Source organism: Vidua macroura, chromosome 9, assembly GCF_024509145.1.
Source record: "Vidua macroura isolate BioBank_ID:100142 chromosome 9, ASM2450914v1, whole genome shotgun sequence".
In the NCBI taxonomy this organism is placed as follows: domain Eukaryota; kingdom Metazoa; phylum Chordata; class Aves; order Passeriformes; family Viduidae; genus Vidua; species Vidua macroura.
This window is the reverse complement of record NC_071579.1, coordinates 2,219,163-2,241,282: the sequence shown is the minus strand read 5'-3', so window position 1 is coordinate 2,241,282 and position 22,120 is coordinate 2,219,163. Positions and strand designations below refer to the sequence as shown.

General features: G+C 49.4%; 1 protein-coding gene across 1 annotated transcript; it reads right to left on the bottom strand.

Annotated features, from left to right (window-relative positions):
- Window positions 1-913: 913 nt before the first annotated feature.
- RXRG (retinoid X receptor gamma) lies at window positions 914-21,890 on the bottom strand. The gene is made up of 10 exons (XM_053985034.1): window positions 21,599-21,890; window positions 11,545-11,807; window positions 8,406-8,550; window positions 7,606-7,785; window positions 5,244-5,404; window positions 3,975-4,104; window positions 3,225-3,357; window positions 2,407-2,498; window positions 2,029-2,134; window positions 914-1,329 (listed from the first exon to the last, which is right to left on the bottom strand). The coding sequence occupies exons 1-10, from the start codon at window positions 21,645-21,647 to the stop codon at window positions 1,182-1,184; spliced, it is 1,407 nt and encodes a 468-aa protein (XP_053841009.1). The 5' UTR covers window positions 21,648-21,890; the 3' UTR covers window positions 914-1,181.
- Window positions 21,891-22,120: the final 230 nt, after the last annotated feature.

Below are 22,120 nucleotides of genomic sequence, written 5' to 3'. Positions count from 1 at the left end.
CCGGCAGCGTCGCAATCTGTCACGCGGACAGGCAAAGCTGCATCTCACCCCACTGTCTGCTGAGAGGGTCAGGAGGGGCAGATCACTTAACACTACACCTGTTTTATGAATAATAATACAGACAGTTTCGCTGGGTTCCTGGGAGGACATTTTCCCACCAGGATAAGCGCTGCATATTGAACAAATTAATGTCTTTAACTCGTTTGACTCTGGTTAGCTCGGTTGCAATGGGGAGCTCCAGCGGTGCCATTGGAGCAGGGCAAGCCTTTGAGGATGGTTTGTTAGAGGGTCTTCTTGTTTCCTTCCCTGCAAATTTCACTTGTGGAAGTGTGAGATTATAAATTTTGGGTTCGTGAAGCTGTTTCCAGAGCAAAAATATGGAGGGAAAGAAAAAAAAAAAAGAACGGGATGCGTGAAGCTTCAGGAAAATGGAAAGTTATCCACGAGCACATCTGCTTCAAAATCACTTCAAAGTATTCCAGCTGGATTTCGGGTCTTTGTCAGTGGCTAGACTAGCTCAGAAAAGAAAAACAAAAAACCAAACTAACCAACCAACCAACCAAAACCAGACAACCACCCTCTCACACATTAAAAACTTACTTTAAATATTACTTCAGAACTTCAAAGAATTCAAAGAGTCCAAGAGTTTCTTTTTAAGATGGGGGAATGAAATGTTTTGATTCACAGCAGCAAGCTCCTCTTGGTCTTTCCTTAGCAGAAACAAGAAGAAGCAATACCTGTCTTCTCTCAGCCAGAGGACTGTGTCCATCAGCACAAGCAGAGATATCCCAAGTGACATTCCTGCCCTGATTTGGGCTGCCCAAGAGTGTCAGGAGGGATCCTCAGCCCCATCCCAAGCTGTGACCACAGCAAAAATATTTTATTTTCGTATTATTTTATTTGTTTTGTTGACTTTTATTGAGAATGAAAAAATAATTTAAAGCAATTATCTGTACAGGGGGGCAGGGGGATGGTTAGCTGGGTAGAGGATCTGTGACCCACCCCCCCCAGACAGGCCAGGGAGGGCTCCAGGGGGTGATTTACAGCTGTACAAAACCACGACAATCCCACCGAGGAGGAGCGGAGGGCGAAGGACATCTCTGGAGCTCTCACAGGCTCAGAGCAGAGGGGCAGGAGGCTGTGCAGGGGCACAGGGGGCCAGGCTCTGGCCAGACAGACCCTCAAGTGACCTGCAGGGGTGTCTCCAGCATCTCCATGAGAAAGGTGTCGATGGGGGTGTCTCCAATCAGCTTGAAGAAGAAGAGGTGCTCCAGGCACTTCAGCCCGATGGACCGCAGTGCTGGCAGGCGCAGGAGGAGCTTGGCAAACCTGGGAAAGACCAGAGTCAGAGACACAAGGGAGGCACTGGCTGCCCTCTCCCACTTGTTTCCAAGCCTGCACCAGCCTAATTCTCCCAAAAATAATGTTTTGGGGCATTCTCAGACTTAGATTCCCTTAAGCTTTCAATATAAGCATTTGTTGCCTCGTGTGGTGGGAATATGTACCTTTCCAAAACGGAATTTGGCATTTTTAAAACTTAAAAGAGAAAAAAAACAAATACAAAACCAAAAATATATCCAGATTCCCCCGCCATGATTTGAACATCTTAACACCTTGCAAGACCTACATCTCCACAGTACCATTTAAATCTGTCTTCAAAAAAACCCCAGGCTCCCAGAGGGTGTGCAGCGCCTCAGCTGCCAGTCACTGCCTCCCGTTTGGAGGCACAGCTGGAAGGGGGTGCAGCTGGCAGCCTGTTCCCTGTTCCCCCTGCCCAGAACCCTCTTGCAGTGTCTGTGGTGACAGCCAGAGCCAAGACCAGCAGAAGATTCCGCAGGCACTGACCCAGCTGCCGGCGCTTCAAGAGCTCGGCCAGCAGAGGGTAGGATTGGATTGGAAAGCAACAAAATTCCATCTCCACGGCACCCTCAAGGCTGGGGATTTGGGCACTGTGGCTCAGGCAGAGCCAGCACAGCCAGGATCCTCTCTCCAGGGTGGGCATCATTCTGCCTTGCTGGGGGCACTCACCGCCCTGGCTGCTCGGGGTACTTCTGCTTCGTGTAGGCTTCCAGCGTGGCATAGACCTTCTCCCGCAGAGATTCCACTTCTGAGGGGCTGGACAAACCCTTGGCATCTGGTCAAGGGAGGAAATACAGGTGGGGAAAGCATCTTTGCAGAGGGGGTCTTTGCACTGTGTGCACGGGCAGGAGAGGACCGGGACAAATCTTGGTCTGCTGGGAGCTGTCCCTGCCCATTGCAGGGGGGTTGGAATGATGTGAGCCTCGAGGAACCTTCCAACCCAAAGCATGAAATCTGTCTGCAGCCCTGATGCTCACTGTCACAGTGACCTGCTGTGGCCCAGAGGGAGTGCTTGTTACCTGGGACTGTCCCCAGCCTCGGGCTTACCTGGGTTAAACAGGACAATGGCTCGCAGGCACCCCAGCTCCGACTTATCCATCTGCATGTCTTTCATTTTGGACACCAGCTCTGTCAAAACCCTGCGTGTGGGGGACATGGGTGAGCAGACAATCAGAGACCAGTTTCTCCACTGAAAATAGGCACTGGGAATACTCTCAGTTCTTCTCTGCAGGAAGAGAGGCATCTTTGAGGCACAGCCATGCCCCACACTGCTGTTCTACAAGTGCATCAGCAACATCCAGGGACCTGAGCATCAAACCTGCTCCTGTTCTCACTTTGTTCAGCACACAGCACTCACAATTTGCACTCACTCAAGGAAAACCACATGGGTTTTCTCCACTTTTTACTGTGTAGTGCAAAACATGGGCACTGTCCTTACACATGCCAGGTAAGGAGTGGTGAGGCAGTGTCCTGCCAGCCAGGGAGCAGGCATGGCAGGGACAATATGCGTGCAGTTGTTACACCAGCAAGTTGGGGTTTAAGGCTTTGCCCTCTAAAGCTCCTGGTGAGCAGTATTAGGCCTAGATACAGCTACAGCAAACTCTCAAGACAGGAGCTTTCCTCCCCCTGCACACCCAACCCAACATCTGCTTCTGCAGCTGCAAATCCCTTCCCACCATGCCTTCACCCCATTCTTGTTTTTTTTTTTAAGTCAGTCAAACATCCCCTGCTCATTCCAAGCTACTTCTGCCCCAAACCACAAAGGGTTTGCTCTAGTTCCCTTAAGGACATGTCTCCCATTCAGAGGGGAAGGCAGAGCCAGCCTGGCCACCCCTGTCGGGGGATGTGGCAACAGGGCCACGTACCTGTCAAAGATGGAGCCCACGCCAGCACTGTGGGCACTGCTGCGGTGCACGTGCAGGCCCGTGGCCAGCAGGATCCCGTCCTGGACCGACACGGAGCGATGGGAGAAAGAGGCAATGAGCAGCTCATTCCAGCCTGCAAGCAGAGGAGTGCAGGACACGTCAGGCAGTCCGGCCAAAAATCAGTCCCACATGGAGCAGCAGAGCTGGTTTCTCCCTGCTGGCTTTGGACTAAACTCAGAGGAGAGTTGGAACCCCAGGTACCAGCTGCACCCCTCGCCAACACTGCAAGGGGTGGCCTGTCCCTTGGAAATATTTGGAAAATGCTCTCAGGCACGTGGTGTGATTCTTGGGGTTGTTCCAGGCAGGGCCAGGAGTTGGACTTTGGTGATTCTTTCAAGTTCCTTCCAGCTCAGGATATTCTGTGATTTGATGACCCTGACTAGCAGCAAGCAAGGAGCAGAAACAAATTGGCTCAAGGGGAAAAAGAAAAATTACAAAAAAAAGAAAGGGGGAAAATATTCTGGGTTTTCTTCCTAAAAAATGTATTCCTAACAACTCAAACTTCTTTACAAACAACAGATTCTACTGCCCCATCCACACCCTCTGCCAACCTCTCATCGTGTCTCAGAACAGGAGATGTAGGAATGGATTGGCTCAGGATTGCACATTCACCATCCAGCCTGGCTGGCTCCCACACAGCCCAGAGAAGGGGCAGGGGCAGCAGGGACAGCCACAGGTGGGGGACACTACCTGCCCGCAGGAGAATGACTTGGTCTTCCAGCGTCAGGTCGGAGAAGTGGGGGATGCGCTTGGCCCACTCGACCAGTGTGAAGAGCTGCTTGTCAGCAGCGTGGCAGATGTTGGTGACAGGGTCGTTTGTCTAACAGAGAGGGGTATGAAAAGGAAAAGAGCAGAGGAAAAGAGGAGGATTCATCAATGAAAAGTCTTTGATAATCACAATCGAGTTAACGATACTCAATGCCACAAGTACAACACCCAAACTGCCAATAATCTCAGGTGGGTGCTGTTGGGAAGAGCAGGTATTTGTTACCACTATCCCCTCTGCAGCCAGCCAAGGCAGCTTGATGCCTTGGAGTGGCTGTCTAGAACAGAGGCTAGACAAGATTAAGAGAGTAAAAGTGGGTATTTACTGAAGGCCTTCAATAGGCACACCTTGGGCAGCCGAAGCCTTCCAGAGGCTACACCCAGGATGGATGATGGTCATGAGTTTTTCAGACAATTTTGGTCCATTTACATATCAGGGGTTAATCCTCCAATTATAGCTTCAGGTAATGAAGTCATATTCCCCCAGTTTACTCCCCCTCCCATTTCACTTTTTGTTCATACTTTTTGGGGCCTGAGGCTGTAGGGTGTCCTTGAGCTTCAGGCCCAGAGGGATTGTTGTGTGTGACCAAAATGTGGAGACAGTAGCTAACACTCTGTATGGAGTTCAAAGTTATACACTAAAGCAGTACAGGATTTGAAAGATATAAAAGCTAAAATCCTAAGGCATCGAGCTGGTTGCTAGACTTTTCTGTTTGCTTGTTGCCCTTTGCATAGCAAGTCCCTTGTGGCCAGCTGCAGTCCTGCTCCCCAGGGCATATCTGAAAGCCAGGGAGCAGCCCCTGAAGGGGCATGAGCACCAGTTTCATCCAAACCAGTAAAACCACAGCAGTAAACCTGCTGTGTTCAGCTCCACCCCAGCCTTGGTCACGGGGGAAGACAAGAAGTGTTCAGGGCTATGCACGTGTGAAAGCCAGCACGGGGCTCAGACTCTTCCAGCATCTCCAATGAGATTCCTCATTGAAACTGAAAGAGACTTGGGAAAAAATGCTTGGGAAATAAAATATAAGCTGTTTTCTAGCTGTCATTCAGAGTAGCTTCAAAAGAGAAACTGTTGATGATTTTTACGTGGTGTGGAGTAAAACCCTCTTGTAAAATGTTTGTCGTTCACATGTTGCTTGTCTGCTCAAATCCCAGCTCAAATCTCTGGCTGCAGGTGATGCCAGGGGCTCTTACCGAGCTCTCCGTGCCCACGTCACTGTATGCCTCTGTTTTGGGCTCCACTGCCAGCTCAGCTTCCAGGATCCTCTCCACGGGCATGTCCTCACTGCCACTGCTCGTGGACTCGGCCTCGTTCTCACTGCGCTCCCTGCTCCTCTGCCTCTCCTCCTGCACAGCTGTGGGACACAAACACAGCTCTCTACAGCCACAGCAACACTCATCTGCTCACAGGGGGTCCCCACAGGTGGGATGAGAGACCCCCCTCAAGAAGGGGAGAACGGAAAAGAAATGGGTATTTCAGATGTGCACCCATTAAAATGGCTGCTCCCACACCAAGAACTCTTGAGGTTGCTGCAGACCAGCAGCCTCCAAATTTGACCAAAGATTGTGATTTCCAAAGTATGAAGCTCCAGAACAGAGGGAAGAGGAGTTGATACCTCCAGGTGGCAGCCTGGACTCGGTTGTCACTGGGTGCTGGAGGAGGCAGGAGGGATCCAGCACTCACAGACAGTTTTTTTGTGCTCTCAGCATGCTTCCAGCAGTCCCAGTATGCTTTCAACAATCCCACGGCAGCAAGAGCATCCAGCAGCAGGGCTAGACAGTCCCAAACCCCCAGCTGGATTCACACATGCTGCTTGTCTCATTCCTGAGCAGGATCCTACCCAGTCTGGCCCAGCCCTGGCATCACCTCTCCCTCTACCACCTCTCTTCCTGATCCTCCCCACTAGAAAGCTCCTTCTACATCAGTACCCCAACACCTTCACTCCCTTCTCCCCTCTCTGTATGTTTTCCAAAGAAAGCACAGAAGCGTGACATCCTCTCCAAAGCTCAGTTTGTAACTCCCAGGGCAAGACAGGTCAGTGTAGGACCTGTGTATCTTGTATGTCAACCCTTGTGTGCAACAGAAGTCCTGGCTACACTTTTTTCTTTTAAGAAATCCCAAAGGGAAATACAACAATCCTTCTTAAGAAGTGACCGGCAGATATTATATTTATTTAGTTCACTGCTGGGGAGAAACAGCAGCACCCAAGGGGATGGATCAGTGGGGCATCCAGCCTGGTGCTTGTGAGGGAGGGCAACACAGGACACAGTAATATGCCAACCTGCTGGGGGGGAACACTTGTCCTCTTTAGAGCAGTGGACAGGAAAAGCCATTCAAGTGTTTCTGAAGTCACCAAAATCTTACTGGAAGAAAGAACGTGGTAAGGAAATACCAGTCCCATCACTCAGCCCCTGAACTTAAACTGCACTCTGTCCTCAGTTTCTGCAGCTCCCAAACGCCCCTGTGATTGCTGCAGCCAAACTCCCACAGGATCCACCAGGATCCTGGGGTTTAAATTTTCACTCTCTGCAGAAGGAAGTTGTGCTAACACCCTGGTCCTCTGAACCACTTTGCACCTGGCTGGAAGAGGGAGCTATGCCTGGGATTAAGTTTTTGATTCCAGCCTGGCATTGTGCAGTCCCCTGCTGCCCTGTGAGCTTGAGGCAGCACAGCTTTGGTGATGCTGCAGGACGAGGATCAGCTCATGCCCAATTTTACAGTAGCTTCCCCGGGCAGCTCCATTACTTTATCTTAGAAAAAAATGAGCTTAAATACTGTGTTGGTTTTCACTTCCTGACCTTGCATAATCTGGGAGACAATGCAGCTCAGCAGGTGAGGCTAAGAGTGGAAATGACAGAGAACTATAAAATGAGAGACAGAAATAAATCATTCACCCTTATCCTCCAGTACAAGAATGAGGTGGTGACAAATGAAGTCAGGGAATCAAAAACAAAAAAAGGAAGTTGCTCTTCACAAAGGAGACAAGAAGTCTGCGGGACCCCTCACTGCTGGGTGCTGTCCCCAGCAGAGGTTTACAGGTTTCCAAGGGGTCCAAGCCATTACAAGTCACTAACTAGAGGCAAGGTTGGGTCAAAATCAGTTAAAAGATTCGCTACTCACCAGCATGTGTGATTAGGTGAGAAGAAAAATACACTGTAACAGCTTCCCCATCAGTCTCTTCCCTCATTAGCCCTTATTAGGAAAAAATTCTTCACAGAAGGGGCTGTCCAACATCGGAACAGGCTGCTCAGGGAGGTGGCTGAGTCACCATCCCATAGGTATTTAAAGGACAGGTAGATGTGGCACTTAGGGACAGGGTTTAGTGGTGGAATCTGCATTGCTGGGCCAATGGTTCCACTTGATCTTAAAAAAGTCTTTTCCAACCTAAACCACGATTCTCATTTCCTTCACGTAATGAGGTGCAAAACCCCCTGATGCCCTCAGTGTGGGTTTTTGGAATGCACCAGCCTTGGAGGGTCACCAAGAGCCTGATTTATCCTAATGAACAAAGGAAAATTTCTCCAATCCCATTGCTTCCAGCAGCCCCAGTCCTACCTTCCCTCTTCATGCCCATGGCGAGGCACTTCTGATAGCGGCAGTACTGGCAGCGGTTGCGCTGGCGCTTGTCGATGAGGCAATCCTTGTTATCCCGGCAGGTGTAGATCAGATCCTTCCGGATCGTCCTCTTGAAGAAGCCTTTGCAGCCCTCACAGCTGTACACCCCATAGTGCTTCCCTGGGGAGGCAAGGGAACCCCTGGGCAGGCAGGTATTTGCCCTTCCTCCCAGCGTGGAAGAGGTCAAACCAAATCCAAAGGTGAAAAAACTGCAGGGTATCACCTTGGCAGGCCTGAAGTGGCTTCAGTGAGTCTTAGCAGCAACAGTGACCAGCAGCAGTCAAACCACAGGACCACTGTTTTCCTGTGATAAGGAGGGGCTGCATGCCAGTGGAGTGATGTGGAGCATCTTAGCTGCAGGAGGGCCACAGGCAGCAAATGGGGTGCACTGATATGGAGAGGGTTTGCAAGGCTCACTGGGGTACGAGAGAAAACCCAGGCACAGCCAGGGCCCAGCTAACACAAAGCACAGGGAAATGGGAACACAGAGATTTTGCTAGATTTACCTTTAGTAAACAGGGACAGAAGGTAAAATGAGGTTATACACAAGAGGGAGAGGAGCACAGTGTTTAGGTTTGCTCACTTTTGGGCACTAATGTGCAATACAGACAGCCAGACCCAGCCATGATCTTGCCATGCCAGTATGGCCCCAGCGAGCCCCCACGCTGTTCAGTGCTGCACAGGAGCACCAGGAGAGCTCTCACTGCACAAAGCCTTCCCCAAGAAAGAAAACCTCCTACCTGAGGACCTGTCCCCACAGATGGCACAGATGTGCTTGGCTAGGGATCCTGGACTTGTGGATGGATAATTCATGTTCCCCATCCCCGGGAGACCCGGCAAGGGCTTGACATCCTCCGAGCTGCTGACATTGTTCAGGACATTGAGCTGCAGAAGCCACAAGACAGGTTAGAGGGGAGAGACTCACATCTCAGTGAAACCATCCCCAAATGGAGCTGACCCTTCCCTTGCTGCTCCTGCCAGGCTTGTCTCACAAGCCTATCCCCATGGGCAGACAGACATCCTCTGCTGAATCCAGCAGGAGGGGTTTAAGCAGGCACTAAAGCAGATATTGCCTGATGTTGTAACCAAAGCAAGGACTAAGCAGAGCTGGGAAACAGCAAGCAGTAACCTCAGCTGCTCAGTTACAGCCTCCAAGCCATGAGGCTTGTGGGATCCTGGCTGCTTCACTAGAGAATGCTGACTGCTGGCAGCTGCAAGCACTAACAGCTTAGTAAAGCAGAGCTTTGCAGACAGGTGATTTGTTACAATCAAACCTGCACTGCTGCATGGCTAGGGAACCTGTAATGGTGTTTTAACAAAGAAAAAATAAATTAAAATTAGTGGCTTAGCTTCCCTGACTCACAATATCTGCATATACACATGAACACATGGCCATTTGGTGACTCTCCGGGACTTACGTTCCCAAACACTATCATAGGTGGCAGATTTGGGGTTACCAGATTATTTAAAAAAAAAGGGATCGGACTGAGCATCTAAAAATCAGCAGCTGTGAGATGCAGGCAAACGACACAGAGCCCCCAGCTGAGATCCCCAGGAGCTGCTCCTGGCTGCTGAAGTTAAAGGTTACAAACCCACATTGATTAGAGACCAAAGCCTGATGTTGCCCAGGGCTTCGTTTTATTGCTGTTTGCTTTGGAGCAGGGCAGGGAGGGCTAAGGGCCATTGAGCACGTCTTGTCAAAAACTGTCTGGGCAGAACAATTCCCCCTCCAAGCCCACCATCAAATCACCTTCCCCACTCTCGTGGGTTGAGGGCTAGGGATGGTTGTTCCATCCCTGGGTTTGTTTGGAACAGTCATGCCAATTTATCAGCTCAAAGAAGGCAGAAGCAGGGATAGAAAACAAAGGTTTGGATGAAGACCCAGCTCAAGCTTTCATTCCAATCTCTGTAACATTTAAAACAGTAGATTTCATGCATGTTGCTAGAAGTTCTCCACTTGCTCCAAGAAACTGCATATTTCCCACAAAAAGTGATAATTTCCACAGTAAATTTCGGTAAAGAACAAGGGTTCATCCCATTGGAATTTTTGGATGTCTCATTGGAAAAATAAAAAGGTGAAGCCTGTTCTCATCTTCCCTCAGTGCTATCCCATCATTTTCAAAGCTTCAAAGGTTTTAGCAACACAGAAAATAAAAATTATCCAGCAAAAATCAGGAGCCAAGTTGTTTTGCTCCACTAGGACATATAAGTGCATTGAGAAAAGTTGCCTAGAGGAACGGAGGTTTGATCTCCCCAGCAGACTCAAACCAGGCACTGGCAACTGTAAATCCTTACGCTTCAAAATCCAGGCCAAGAAAAGGAGAAATAAACCCCTTCCTCCCCACAAGTGTCCATCAGCAAAATGCTGAGCAAGGAGGAACTTTTTATGGTTAAAAATGTTACTCAGAACTCGGGCACCACCTTTTCTTCCTCCCTGCCTGCACTGTGAAACAATAAAAGGGAGAGAGAATCCATGGGAGGGGGACACACAGGGCAGTTTAGCCATCAGTGTCCTTAGAGCTTGACTCTTGCAGGTTAAGTGCAATCATGTATAATATCTGGGACAACTGCTTGAACCCAAATCCATTAGCTGCCTCCTTGCTGAATCCCCAGGGCCCAGCTGTCTCCTTGCATTAGAGGCAACACAAATGGAACCTTCTCCTTGGATCTGGGAACTTGGCACAGTGCCCAGGCTGGGGAAACCACTTCCCAGAGCATCCCCAGTCCCAAAGGAAAGGCTTCCAACCAGCCAGTGCTGCCACAATTTCCTGTCCAGCCATCCTGTCCTTGATGTCACGGGCACAAATACCATCAGATCCATGGGGAACAGCTGGGTGGTGCAAGGGGAAGAGGGATCCTCCAGCATTCCCACTGCTGACAGCTGGGGCCCACACAGGAGTTGAGGATGCTGGGGAAAGGTAAACCAAATCCCATCCTCTTTTCAGAGCTCTGCAGCTCATGCCATCCTCTCTCAGCCTTCCAGGCACTAAGAAGAGCTTCAGGCATTCCAAGGAGTAGCAGCAGGGTATGGGGTAGAAGGGGGTTGGGGACCATCTCCTTGCTTTTTCCTCAGCAGGAGCCATGGGGCTTCTGAGCACTTCCCACCTGCAGGTCCCACTAATAAAACACAAAATCTTGCTCATAAGAGGCAGAATTTTCCCTTAGATCTGGACACCCAGAACATTTCAGCTCTCTGTTGAGATGCCACACTGCCACCAGAAATGCAGGAGGCGGTGCCAGGCTTTTGGAGCAGCACGTCTCCATCCCACAGAGCCACCCCGGGAGGCTCCCAGCCCATCCATGGCTCTGGGGAGGCACCAGCACTAACACCTGGGTCTCCTCCCTGTCTGGCAGGGAAACCTCAGCACCCACGTGAGCACAGGCAGTAAGGATGGGAGCGCTTCATTTTGCTTCAGGCTAAGTTGATATGCAACGCAGTAGGTGGCTGGCATTCAGCATTAACATTTGTCTCTCCCTAGAAAGTCTGTCTCCTTTCCAGACAACCAAACGAAGCAGATATGCTTTTGCAGGAGGAAGGGCAATGTTTCATGTGCTGTAGCCCTTGGCTATCCTGTCTGTTTCCATGTACAGTAATTATACACTGCAACAGATGCAGCAGAGGGGAGCTGGACTGCACCCACAGTGAGAACAAAGCTGGAGATTAGCTCTCTTCCCTCATCCTCTAGGGTACTTTAAAACTGGTGTGGTCTCTGTGTCCGTGCAAGGCTGATTAATGCAGATTCACGTGCTAGAAAATGTTCTTTCCAGCTGAGCTCCCCGAGTGGCCGAACTCCCCACCAGCCAATCCTCTCCCTCAACTTTCGGGACTTTACCCATCCTGAACACCGAACTGCAAGGAAGAAAGCATCACATCCCCACCTGTGGGCTGCCGTGCGCCACGAAATTCATGCCCGGGGCCGAGGACAGAGCGACGGGGTGGGAGCCCAGGGAGGAGGCGATGACCCTGTAGGGCGAGCCCAGGGCGTTCACCGGGGAGCCAATGGTGCTCATGGGCGCCGGCAGCGCCCGCGCGCCGTTCCCGGGGGGCTCCAGGTAGCTGTGGGGCCCCTCCACCACGGGGCTCCCCGTGGGAAGGCCCGAGGACAGGCTCACGGACGTGGAGCTGGCGTGCACGGGGGAATCTGCAGGGAGAAGCGGAGAGATGAAGCACGCTGAGTGGAACAGCCGTCAGCTGCCCAGCCCTGGTTGTGTCAGCTTAAAATGCCAGCCCAGCCTCAAAAGCAACCAGCAAAGCATGCTGTAAAGGGAAAAGAACAAAATGTTGGTTATAGTACAGGAAAATGAGTTATATACTGTTGGAACCCTGGTTACTGAGAATTTTAGACTTTCTGTGCTGACCCCCAAGAGAACGCTACATTTAACCTGAGACCATAGAGAAGACTTCCAAAATTAAATGATAAAACTAAGATTATGAGTGTGTAGTTTGAATAGAAAAGTGTAATATCACATAGTAGAAAACTTAAAGTTTTAGAATATAGTAATATATATATTAAAAAAAGATAAAAGTTTTAGAGCAAAAACTAGCCCTTCTCCTTCACCTTCTTCTTCATGAGTTTGAGCAGTATTGTATAATTAAATAACAAAGTCCGCATTGCGAGTCATGGGTAATTAGTTATTGAGTTAAAAATAAAAATAATTTAAGTGTCATTTCTTAATTAGACAGTTTATTCTTAAAAGGCCTTGTAGAGAAAGAAATACAACTCCATTTTTAGCTTGTTAGAGTGAAGTGCTGTAAAACTCACAGTTTGTGAGACTGTAATATAGATAAAAACTAATAAACATCTAAGTCCAAACAAGAAATACCGTCCCACACATTTAATCCCAACCTTAGCAGAAGAAAGAAACTAAAGAATCCACAATATACAGCAACAAAACTCACTGTGGAGATAATGCTTCATAACAAAATATTCCTTCTCCACTTTGGTGCCTGAGCAGACTTGGAGGAAGGCACCACTGCCTGCCTGCCTCAGGCTGGTTTTCAGTTTTCTCTGCACTCTTCCCTGAGGTCCCATTTCTTTTGTCCAAGCCAGCTCTAGGGACAGCACGCTTCTGAGACCCTGAAATCCTCACCAGCCAGCCTGGAAACTCTGAATGCTCCACATGTCTTATGAAGCATCTCTGCTCCTTGAGGTGGCTCTGGCCTTGTGCTCCCATGGCTTAGTTTTCCTCCTTCCCACCCACATGTGCCTCCACTGTGCCTTTTCACATGTTCACTCCCAAAGCTGGGTGCCAGCATCTTCCACAGGAGCTGGAGCAACCCAGGAATGGCTCATGACACGCTAGCAATGCAAGTTTCAGGACAAGGCGGCCACAAAACAATTTGTCCTTTATTTTTTTCTCATTTGTACAGATCAGAGCAGAGAGTTTAGCCACACAGATGTGCCAGAGCACTCTCAAGAGCTACAAGGACAGGGGGTTTCCTCCCTCCACACTGAAGAGCTGCAGTGCACATCACCAAGCTGAGCCTCACAGCAGCCCCACCAGATCAGTCTGCCCCTGAGCCCTGCTGAGGAAGAGGTGGTGGAGAAAAACAATATAACCCTGATCACTGCCACTTCAGGGCAGACTCTGAGGCTGAACAGCTCAACCAAGGCCTAAATACTGTCTTCTGTAAGACCAGTCTCAAATATTCAGAGGGTATCTAGGCATCAAATGCCTGCTAGTCCCAATGGGTCATGCATCTAGGTGCATTTTAAGGATTTCCATGACCTTTTCTCCCTCCCTTAGAATTTACCAGCCCTGGTTAGCATTAGCTGTCATTAACATTTCTGTGAACCATTATTTCTCTGTTGGTTTTTCAACACAGGAGATCATTCCCTGGAGTAGCAAGGCAAAGATGTTGTGTGGGAAGGTCACACAGTTGGTTTTTCATGGCTGGCACAGAGGATACATTTCTCCCGTTGCATTTGCAAGTGAGGCAGCGCTTGGGTGTTTTGTTTGTTTGTGTTTTTTCCTCCTTTTAACATTATTGCAAAGTTATTTACGTGACAGTGTTTGTTATTCTACCTGAAGTAACAATCAAATCTGATTCAAAGGGAAGATGCACAATAAAGACGGGAAAAGGTCAGCTTGCTGAATAACATTAAAGACATTTGTCAGAGTCAAGGAGGACTCGATCCGCCGTTATCAACCCACTTCAGACTTAATTCTGCTGAGGGAGGGGGAGAAAAGGTCTTTGTCAATTCTTGCTTTGGCTTTTTGGATCAATTCTCCCGGTGGGAAAGCGATGTGCAGCAAGAGGAAGCGGCTCAATGACAACAGCAGAAGTCTCAGAGGCAGAGAGGCGGTCTGGAGGCAGGAACAGGGCTCTGCCTGCTGCCACGGAGTCACCCCACATCCCCCTGCCACCATCAGGGAGACACACAGCCTGTTTTCTGCTAGCAGACAGCAAAATCCCTGCTTTGGAATGGATTCCAAGTGCTCCAGTCCTTCATCCCAGGGACAGAGTGCCTTTAGCACTGGGCAGAAGCTGTGCTGTTTGCCTGGACCCCTCTTACCTAAGCAAGCACTCAGCTCACACAGGCACCTCAGATGTTTCTTGGGGCTTAGAAGGACCATCCTGACTCGGGTCATTGTCAGCTTCAGAGAAAAGCAAATGCATTTTTCATCACCTGTGGTACCATAGCACACAGTCCTCCCCAGCATCTGTAGCACAGACCTAGAAAGAATTTGCTTTTACGCCTCTTTAAATAACTAGGTAAACAGCATTGCCTTTGAGGATTCCTCAGCTTGGAAAATAAGTCATTGCAGGGGATACTGGGCAGAGATCTATCACACCAGGACAGCTGAGCAGAAGAATGATTCTTCATCCTTTTCCATTAACACAGAAAAGGGCATATTTTCAAAGTATCATGCAAAAGATTTAAACCAATAAGAAAAGACACCCAGGAGAGTTAACTGTTTGCTTTTATGCCAGACCTTTCAGAAATGCTGTCACTGCTAAGTTTCTCCATTAGAGAAGCTCCAAGTTTCACAAGCACCCACAGCAAGGCTTTCTCACCAGGAGGCTGCTGGTCAGTGCAAGCCCCATGGTGGGCTCCTGCCCCTGCCAAGGGGCAAATGTTTCAGGGCTGTGCCCAGGGGGATCCCTTAGACCCCAGGATGGGATCAAAGGCCAAAGCCAGGAAACCTGGAGGGTTTGTACCTCTGTACCCCAGCAATGAGATACCAAAGAGGAAGTGTGAATGCACAAAGGAGTGTTTGCTGGTGGAGATGGATGGATAAATGAAAATACCTACTGAGAGCTCAGAGGTGTAAAGCCAGCCTTTGCCAGGGTCTGATGACACAAACCAGAGTTAACATGCTTGTTTCTACAGTGCCTGGCTACACTGTCCTGCCAAGGCTCTGGCAAACCCCTTGGTCAAATCCAGCAGGGTTAACTCTCCACTTACCAAACGACCAGCTTTGTCTATCTGTTACAAATTGGAATAAAGCCCCCATTTAGGAAAGCACAATGACGACAAAAAGCCCACAAGCAACAAAAAACTTTACTTTGACTTCCAGTCCCTTTCTGGGATAAGTCTGCTAAGTCATCCACCAGAAGAGCAGGAATTCATTCTCCTGCACCTGGGGAAAACCCTCCTCTCAGCTTCTCATTTTCAGGCTAGAGTGCTCAGAGAGGGATATAAGAAATGACTGTTAGCAGACGATCAGCTTGTGAGAGGAACAATTTTCATGGCTGAAAGGTGTGCAGGAAGAGCCAAGCCAAAGCATCCTTGACCCTGGGGTTAATTATTCGCTCAGCTGAGTATGCTCAAACTTGTTTCAGTTCAAAGCCAGGGAGGTTTGGACTGTGCAAACAGCCAAGTTTTGAAAGAAAATAATTAAATTAAATGACTTGCAAGAAAATACTGATGGTCTGTGTCCCACATCTCCCAGCAGAGCCCAGAAAGATCTTGTGTTCACTGAGATGGAATGGCTTTACTCCAGGTATTTTCTCTCATCATTTGGGAGACAGACAAATGGCAGTGGAACAGGGCTAGAGAGGAGCTGCTCTGTGCAGGGAAGCAGCTGTGGGACAGAGCAGGGTGGGCTGGGGAGACAGGACTCAGTCCTGCACGCCAGCCCCAGCCAGCCGCCCCCGCCTGCGCGGGGCACAGGTGACATTTAGCCAGGCCTGCAGCGTGTCCATCAGGTAATGCAAGGTGACAGCAGGGACGGGGACGCCCCGAGCACAGGGCACCAACCACGCTGGCCATGTCCCCACGCCAGCTGGGGGAGACCAGCTGGGACCTGCACTGAGCATCAGGGCTCGCTGCCGCTCTTCGCCACCCACTCCGCACTCATCGTTGGCTTATTTCTGATCCACAAGTGGGGCTCTTTGTCCTTCTTCCCTGTTTCCCTTCTCCACATTAATGCCTGGACAGGTAATTTCCTGCCCAAGTTCAGGGAAGCTTGATTTTGTATCTATTTCTCTCCTGGAGGAGCAGGGGAAGGGAGGACAGGAGGATTGTGTGGATTTTCCAGTATCTCTGCTGCAAACATGCACTGCCCAGAGAACCCAGTGCCTCCATCAACTCTCCACAAGCTGCCATAAGCAGAAACACACACACTTAGGAAGGAAGAACTTGCTTCTGGGTGCTTCACTGTTTCCAAGTGGCTCTGCAAATTACAGCATTGTTTGTGGCAGGGAGCAGCTGGAAGTACACACACACACACACAGATACAGTGTCCATACTGTTGCTTCAGCATTCAGAATAAGGATCATATCCAATGCCAGCTTAGGCATCTCTGCTAACATTAGGAAAAATAATGAAGAAAGAGCCCAAGAAACACTCATTCTCTGCATTTTGACAATACTGCCCTTGAGGACATAAGCAACAGCATTACCCTCACCCACCGGCTACTGAAGCTGAGCAAGCACACAAAGCTTTGGTACTTGACTTCCAAGTGTGTTTCATCTTCACTTTAGCAAAATCCTAATCCAGGGATAGGAAACTTGCATGAATAGCCTCATAAAAGCAGAAGAACACCATCTACATCACAGCAGATGTGTAGGCGTCACAGAGCACAAAAGCTCCAGGTCCATCACACCAATGCTGAACAGCCAGCTCTGGCCTAGCACAGTGAAACTGAACCAAGGTGAGCTTGATAAAGGCACTTTGGATGCAGCTCTGTGCTCCAAGCACTGCACAGGTAAAGCTGAGGAAGGCGTGGAAACAAAGACTTCTCTTCTGCCAGAGTGTACAAGTGACCCCAAATACCTCGGTGAAGGCAGTAGGAAGAGAAGGAACCTGGGCTGCAACCAAGAAAACCATCTTGATTTTCACACAAATAATGGCAGCAAACATCAGCTTCAGTGGTTACGCCTGAGCAGAAAGAAGAATCAAAATGCAGAGACCAGAAACATCCAAGCACTACACACACTCTTTAACCACCACAGGCTGCAAGTTTGTTTTGGCTAATGCCCCTTCATCTTTAACACCCAGCAAAGCCTTGAGAGAAATACCCGTGTTCAACACCGAGGTCTGACCTCATCTAAGGCCTAAAACAATCCTTGAAGATCCCTGGCAAGCCTAGAGATGATGATACTCTCAACATTCACAGTTTCCTTTTTAATGTCAGAGAGAATCAAAAGGTGGAAGTCATCAAATAATGAAAAAACACTTATGCTCCCACCAAGGCTTCAGAGAAAAGGTTCACAAACACTTAAAGGTGTGAGCTGCCTTGCCTGACACATGACTTTGCAGATACTTCATCCTCTGCAGATCAGAAAGCACTGAGAAGTGGGAAGAGACAGGCAGAGAAGGGCTGATTTCAGGAGAGGAGCACGAGTGTGCGTGGGAGGTGCAACCTGGCAAACAGCTCATCCTTGGGGACGACCTTGAAAGGGAAATACCTGAGAGAAACACTCCTGAAAGTGGCTGCAGTTATGGTAGCAGGATGCCCACAATAACTGGAATCAAGCTAAGTTTTGCTGCTGTGACTGCAGAAGTTGTTTTTGTTTAATACACAGAAGATGAACCAAAAAACTCTTCCCTTTCTGGTGATATTTTTAACCATCCAAGCAGATTCCAACAGCCAGTACAAACTGCCATGCTAATAACCCACAGAAAGATTCATGGGTTTGCCTTGCTTTTAAAGGTCCAGTAACCTCTGTGTTTCTGTCTTCCTGCTCAAGCCCATGTCAATAAATAATGCAGCCTTCCCTGACCGCTAAAAACAAGGAGGAAATCTCTCAGGAGCTGCAGTGGCACAGATGGGAGCAGGGGTTTCTCCAACAGGGACCTACACAGGGCAGCAGAAAGCTTCCCTCAGCTCTCCAGGTGGTGGAAGAGCTGCTTCCTCTCTTCTCTGGTACTGCTCCTGTGCCTCCCTTGCAAACGGGGGCCATCCAAAACCTGGCCACAAGAAGCTGTGTGTCGTGCCCAAATGTCCTTGGACATACCAAGCTATTGACCCACTGTCCAATTTCAGTCAAATCAGGCCAAGACCTCAAAATAGCATCTGCTGCTGAGCCTGCACCAGGGAAAGACTCCTTCAGCAACTACACATCAAGTAATTAAAAAAGAACTGCAAGCCAAATTTACTCACCCTAACGAGGTATCACATCTCCCTGGTGACCACAGTAACACACAAGAGTTGGATAAAGTTCCTTGTCTCCAAAAAAAAAAAAAGGGAAAAGTTGTTGGATTTGAGGCCTGAAGGGTTTTTTCCATGATTGTTCGATCAGATTTCTCACTTGGCCAGCAGCCACCAGTAAAAAAACATGTACAAATTCCTACAGTTGTCTTTGAATTTTTGGAGAGCCTACAGGTCCCCAGGAGAATGGGTCCCACTGACTGCAGGACCTGTGGTTGCCTCAGGCAACTGAAGGCAGGTGTCTCCTGCTTGAAAAGAAAAAAATTTCACAAAATTTAAAATTTTGTTTTCCCAGATGCCAGAGTTGCCCAGCCACTGGATTTTCTCACACCTTTGCTGGGTCAAATGGCTCTTTTCCATCCTCACATCCACAATTATAGGAATGGACAGCAAGCCATGACATCCAGGGAAAAAAGCATCCTGCAGGTCACAAAAGCTGGGACCATCACATGTGAAAAAAGGTGCCAGCCAGCCAGGCAGCAGAGCCACTCCAGCACAATGTGGGTTTTCCTCTCCCTATCCCCTAAACGACCTGGCCTAACCCTGCTTTGCTTGGGAGAGCTGACATGATTGCAGCAGGAGGTGGTGTGGCCACAGGCCAAGTTACATGAGTTCTAATAAAAGAGACTTTGTGGAGGAGCCAAGTTAGTTCTTGTCCCCAACCAATGGTGCCAGAGAGTGCTCAGAGAGAGAGGACAGTCAGCACAGCATCCTTCCTTGCCCTGGGAGCTGGGCTTTGGGTGAAATGCATCCTTCTGCAGAATGAAAACACATTTTTAAGCCCTTTCATTCCTCCTGCAGCCCAGCCTTAGCCCAGCACATCTCCTGCTTTAAGATGTCTAAGGGTGACTCATCTGAACATTTTCCCTGCTATTCTACAAACTCATCTGTGACACCTTGGAGTCTGATTGTCCTTTTCTCATCACAAATCATGTGCTTATGACCAAGTTGTGGATGTACTTTCTCAGGCAAATTTGGTGGTGCTATTCAGATGTTTAAGATCAAAGCGAGTGTTACACACACCATCAAAAACATGCACCTTATTTCTAACCTGAATGCAGATAAAATTAAGGTAAAGGAGATGTAACAGCTACATGAAAGCAAAGAAAAAGACAGCAAATAGACACTTTTTTTTTTCTGCCATTATGCCGAAATTGAAGCCCAGAATTTCAGAGCTAAATGAAATCTGAATGCAAGAAGAACAGCAGAACCTGCATCACCTTAACTTTGCTCTCCAGCAACACAGTGCAATGAATCCTACAGGCTGACAGCTTAGTGTGGACACTGCCTTGGCATCCTGATGTTCCCCCTAATGCACATCCAGGAAGAGTTTCATGGCTTTTCCAAAGATGGGGGAGCAGTAAACAGCAGGAACACATCGTGGGCCTGATGGAGATGCAGGCTGCCTGCACGGGCTTCGGGGTGAGGACCCAAGGCAGTGGAGGATCCCTTCCACCCGTGGTCACCACGATCTCTCCTCCTCCAAAGCCTGGCTGCCCTCTCACACAGGCCCAAAGCTGTCTGACCAAAACAGGCACTGCTTTCTCAGCCAGCCTGAATCCCCCTCTGCAGACCCAGCCACACAAGGAGAGGGAACTGCCACATCACCAAGCTGCCACAGGGACATGGAAGCCCTCTGGCTTTGAGGGCAGCGTGGCCAGGAGTGGTAAACTCCATCCAGGGAGCACAAGACAGGACAGAGGGACTGTTTTAAAGCATCCCAAACAAAACTTGGCCAATGCTTTTGCATCTCTGCCAGGCATTCACATATAGAAAACACCTCTGTTTCTAATACCAAGTTGGAAGCAGGTTAAAACACCAGTTTAATACTTTAACTAGAAGTTAAACTCCCAAAATCATGAACTGTTGGAGAACAGTCCCTTTGCCTTTATTGGTGGAACAGAAATCCCTCTGCTCCCATTACCAATTTCCTCTCCTAGAAATGTCCCAAAGGTTCTGCTGAGTGTTGTGACCCTTGTCCCTACAGGGATCTCTGCCTGGTTCCTGTGAAGATCAGCTTGAATGTCACTTTTCTTTTGGTTCATTGCAAATTTGTAATAGAAATAAATTAAACACAAATAACACTTTCATTGTTTCGTTCTTATTGCAGCAATAGGAGAGAGTTCAGCTTGTCTTTGCTGGGTCCTTAAAACCACCAGTGAGCAATAGATTCTCCCAAGGAGTCATCCCCTTTCTGCAGAAACAGCCTAAAAAGGTATTTGGGAAAATCGAGCGCTTGTGAAACTCGAGGATAACTTGATGCAATACCAACGAGTTTTCTGGAGTTGGAGAATTACGAGAGGTGAGCATCTGGTGAAAAGGGGAGGGGAAAAAAACCCCCCACACATAGTGGGAACATCCCATGTGCAATGTGGTGTCTGCACGAACTGCTTCTCCAACAGAGAAATAACAGGCTGATGTACAGAGCCTGGGGGCCTCCAGAGCGAATCCTGGAGGCATTTATCCACCTTGAAGGGCTGGGAACAACTTAAAGAGCTTTCCGGAGGTACCAAGACTTTGCACACGCATGCACTTTAAGTTCCATCAGTACTTTCAGCAGCCCATAGGTGGGTGCTCCCAGCCCCTCGCAGCCGAGCACTCCAACCTACAGCTCCTCAACCCATTCCCCTCGCACATCTCCCGTGTAGGGCAAGGGGAATAACTTCAGCCAAAACATAAAGAGTAATCGCGAAGTCCATTTCCCAAGAGCAGCCGCGGTTCCTGCGGCCAGGGCTCGCTCACGGGGGGCACAGGGGTGTCGCAGCCCCAGCCCCTCGCCGTCCCCCTGGGCAGCCTCCCTTGGCTAATCTGACACAGCTCCACACGATTAGGGTGGGATCTGTGTCACAAGGGCAGGAGACGGCCCCACAAGGCAAGGAATTAGCCCTCTTAAGGTTTTCTAGGGAGGTGTTTCATGTTTGAAAAATAATTTCCCCCCCCCCCCAACAACTTAATAAAAATTAAATTGGAAGGATGCTTACTTGGTTTGATGCTGTTCTTACAATGAAGATATTCAAGCCACCACACACAGACACAAACATGCATCTCCCAAATGATCCACTAAACTTCAAAGCGGAGCGCAGCGGTTTGACTCAAGCCTGCAAAATTTCAGGCAGCCTGGTCTGGCTGTGCAGAAGTTCACAGCACATAAAACCACAGGACGGCTTCAATCACAAGCACACGGGCACTGCAGGTTACAGCCACATCCGAGCTAGGTTAAACACGTTTTTAAATTCCCTTTACACCCCCCACCCCCCCCGCCGCCACTGCGGGATCAGTTCCTCCCCCTAACCCAGAAGGCACAGATCGCAAACGCAAGTAAAATACTTACTGCCAAAGCCCGCAGGAAACTTAATGAAGTGAGGATAATTCCCATACATGTTTAATCTTCAGTTCATCGCTCGCCTTTCTCAACACAACTGCCTCCTCTAAACTTCAAAGCTGCCCGGAGCGCAGCGCAGCCCGCCGGGGTCGGGGCATGGCTCTGCAGGAGCGGGGGCTCTCGGAGGGCGCCGGGGCAGCTTCCTCCAGCCGCGGGCTCATCCTCGCTTCACGCCGGCAGCAGCTCGGGCTGAGCCATGCCCTCGTTCCCTCGCTCAGCGCCGGCTCCCGTGCTCGGCTGGCTCGGCTCCCTGCGAATTCCCGGCGCACCGGGCCGGCAGCATAATCGCCCGGCTGAGACGCCAATCAATGCACGGCGGCTCCGGTATAGATCGGGAATTGGGAGGAGGGGGAGAGGTTAAGTTGTTCAGGGGAGGAGCATCGTGGGAAGGAGGGGGGTGATTTGCTTTTCCACCAGTGGAGACTCGGCGCGGTGTGTTGGTTCCAGCAGCTCCGGCCATGTGGAGGGTCC

What these genes read in the sequence shown, in the direction of transcription:
- RXRG (XM_053985034.1), bottom strand. Translation starts at nt 21,647, where the DNA reads ATGTATGGGAATTATCCTCACTTCATTAAGTTTCCTGCGGGCTTTGGC. An exon ending in TGGCGCACGGCAGCCCACAG is followed by an intron (nt 8,551 to 11,544) that starts GTGGGGATGTGA and finishes TGGCTTCTGCAG; the next exon opens with CTCAATGTCCTGAACAATGT. An exon ending in CTGTGGGGACAGGTCCTCAG is followed by an intron (nt 7,786 to 8,405) that starts GTAGGAGGTTTT and finishes TTGCCTCCCCAG; the next exon opens with GGAAGCACTATGGGGTGTAC.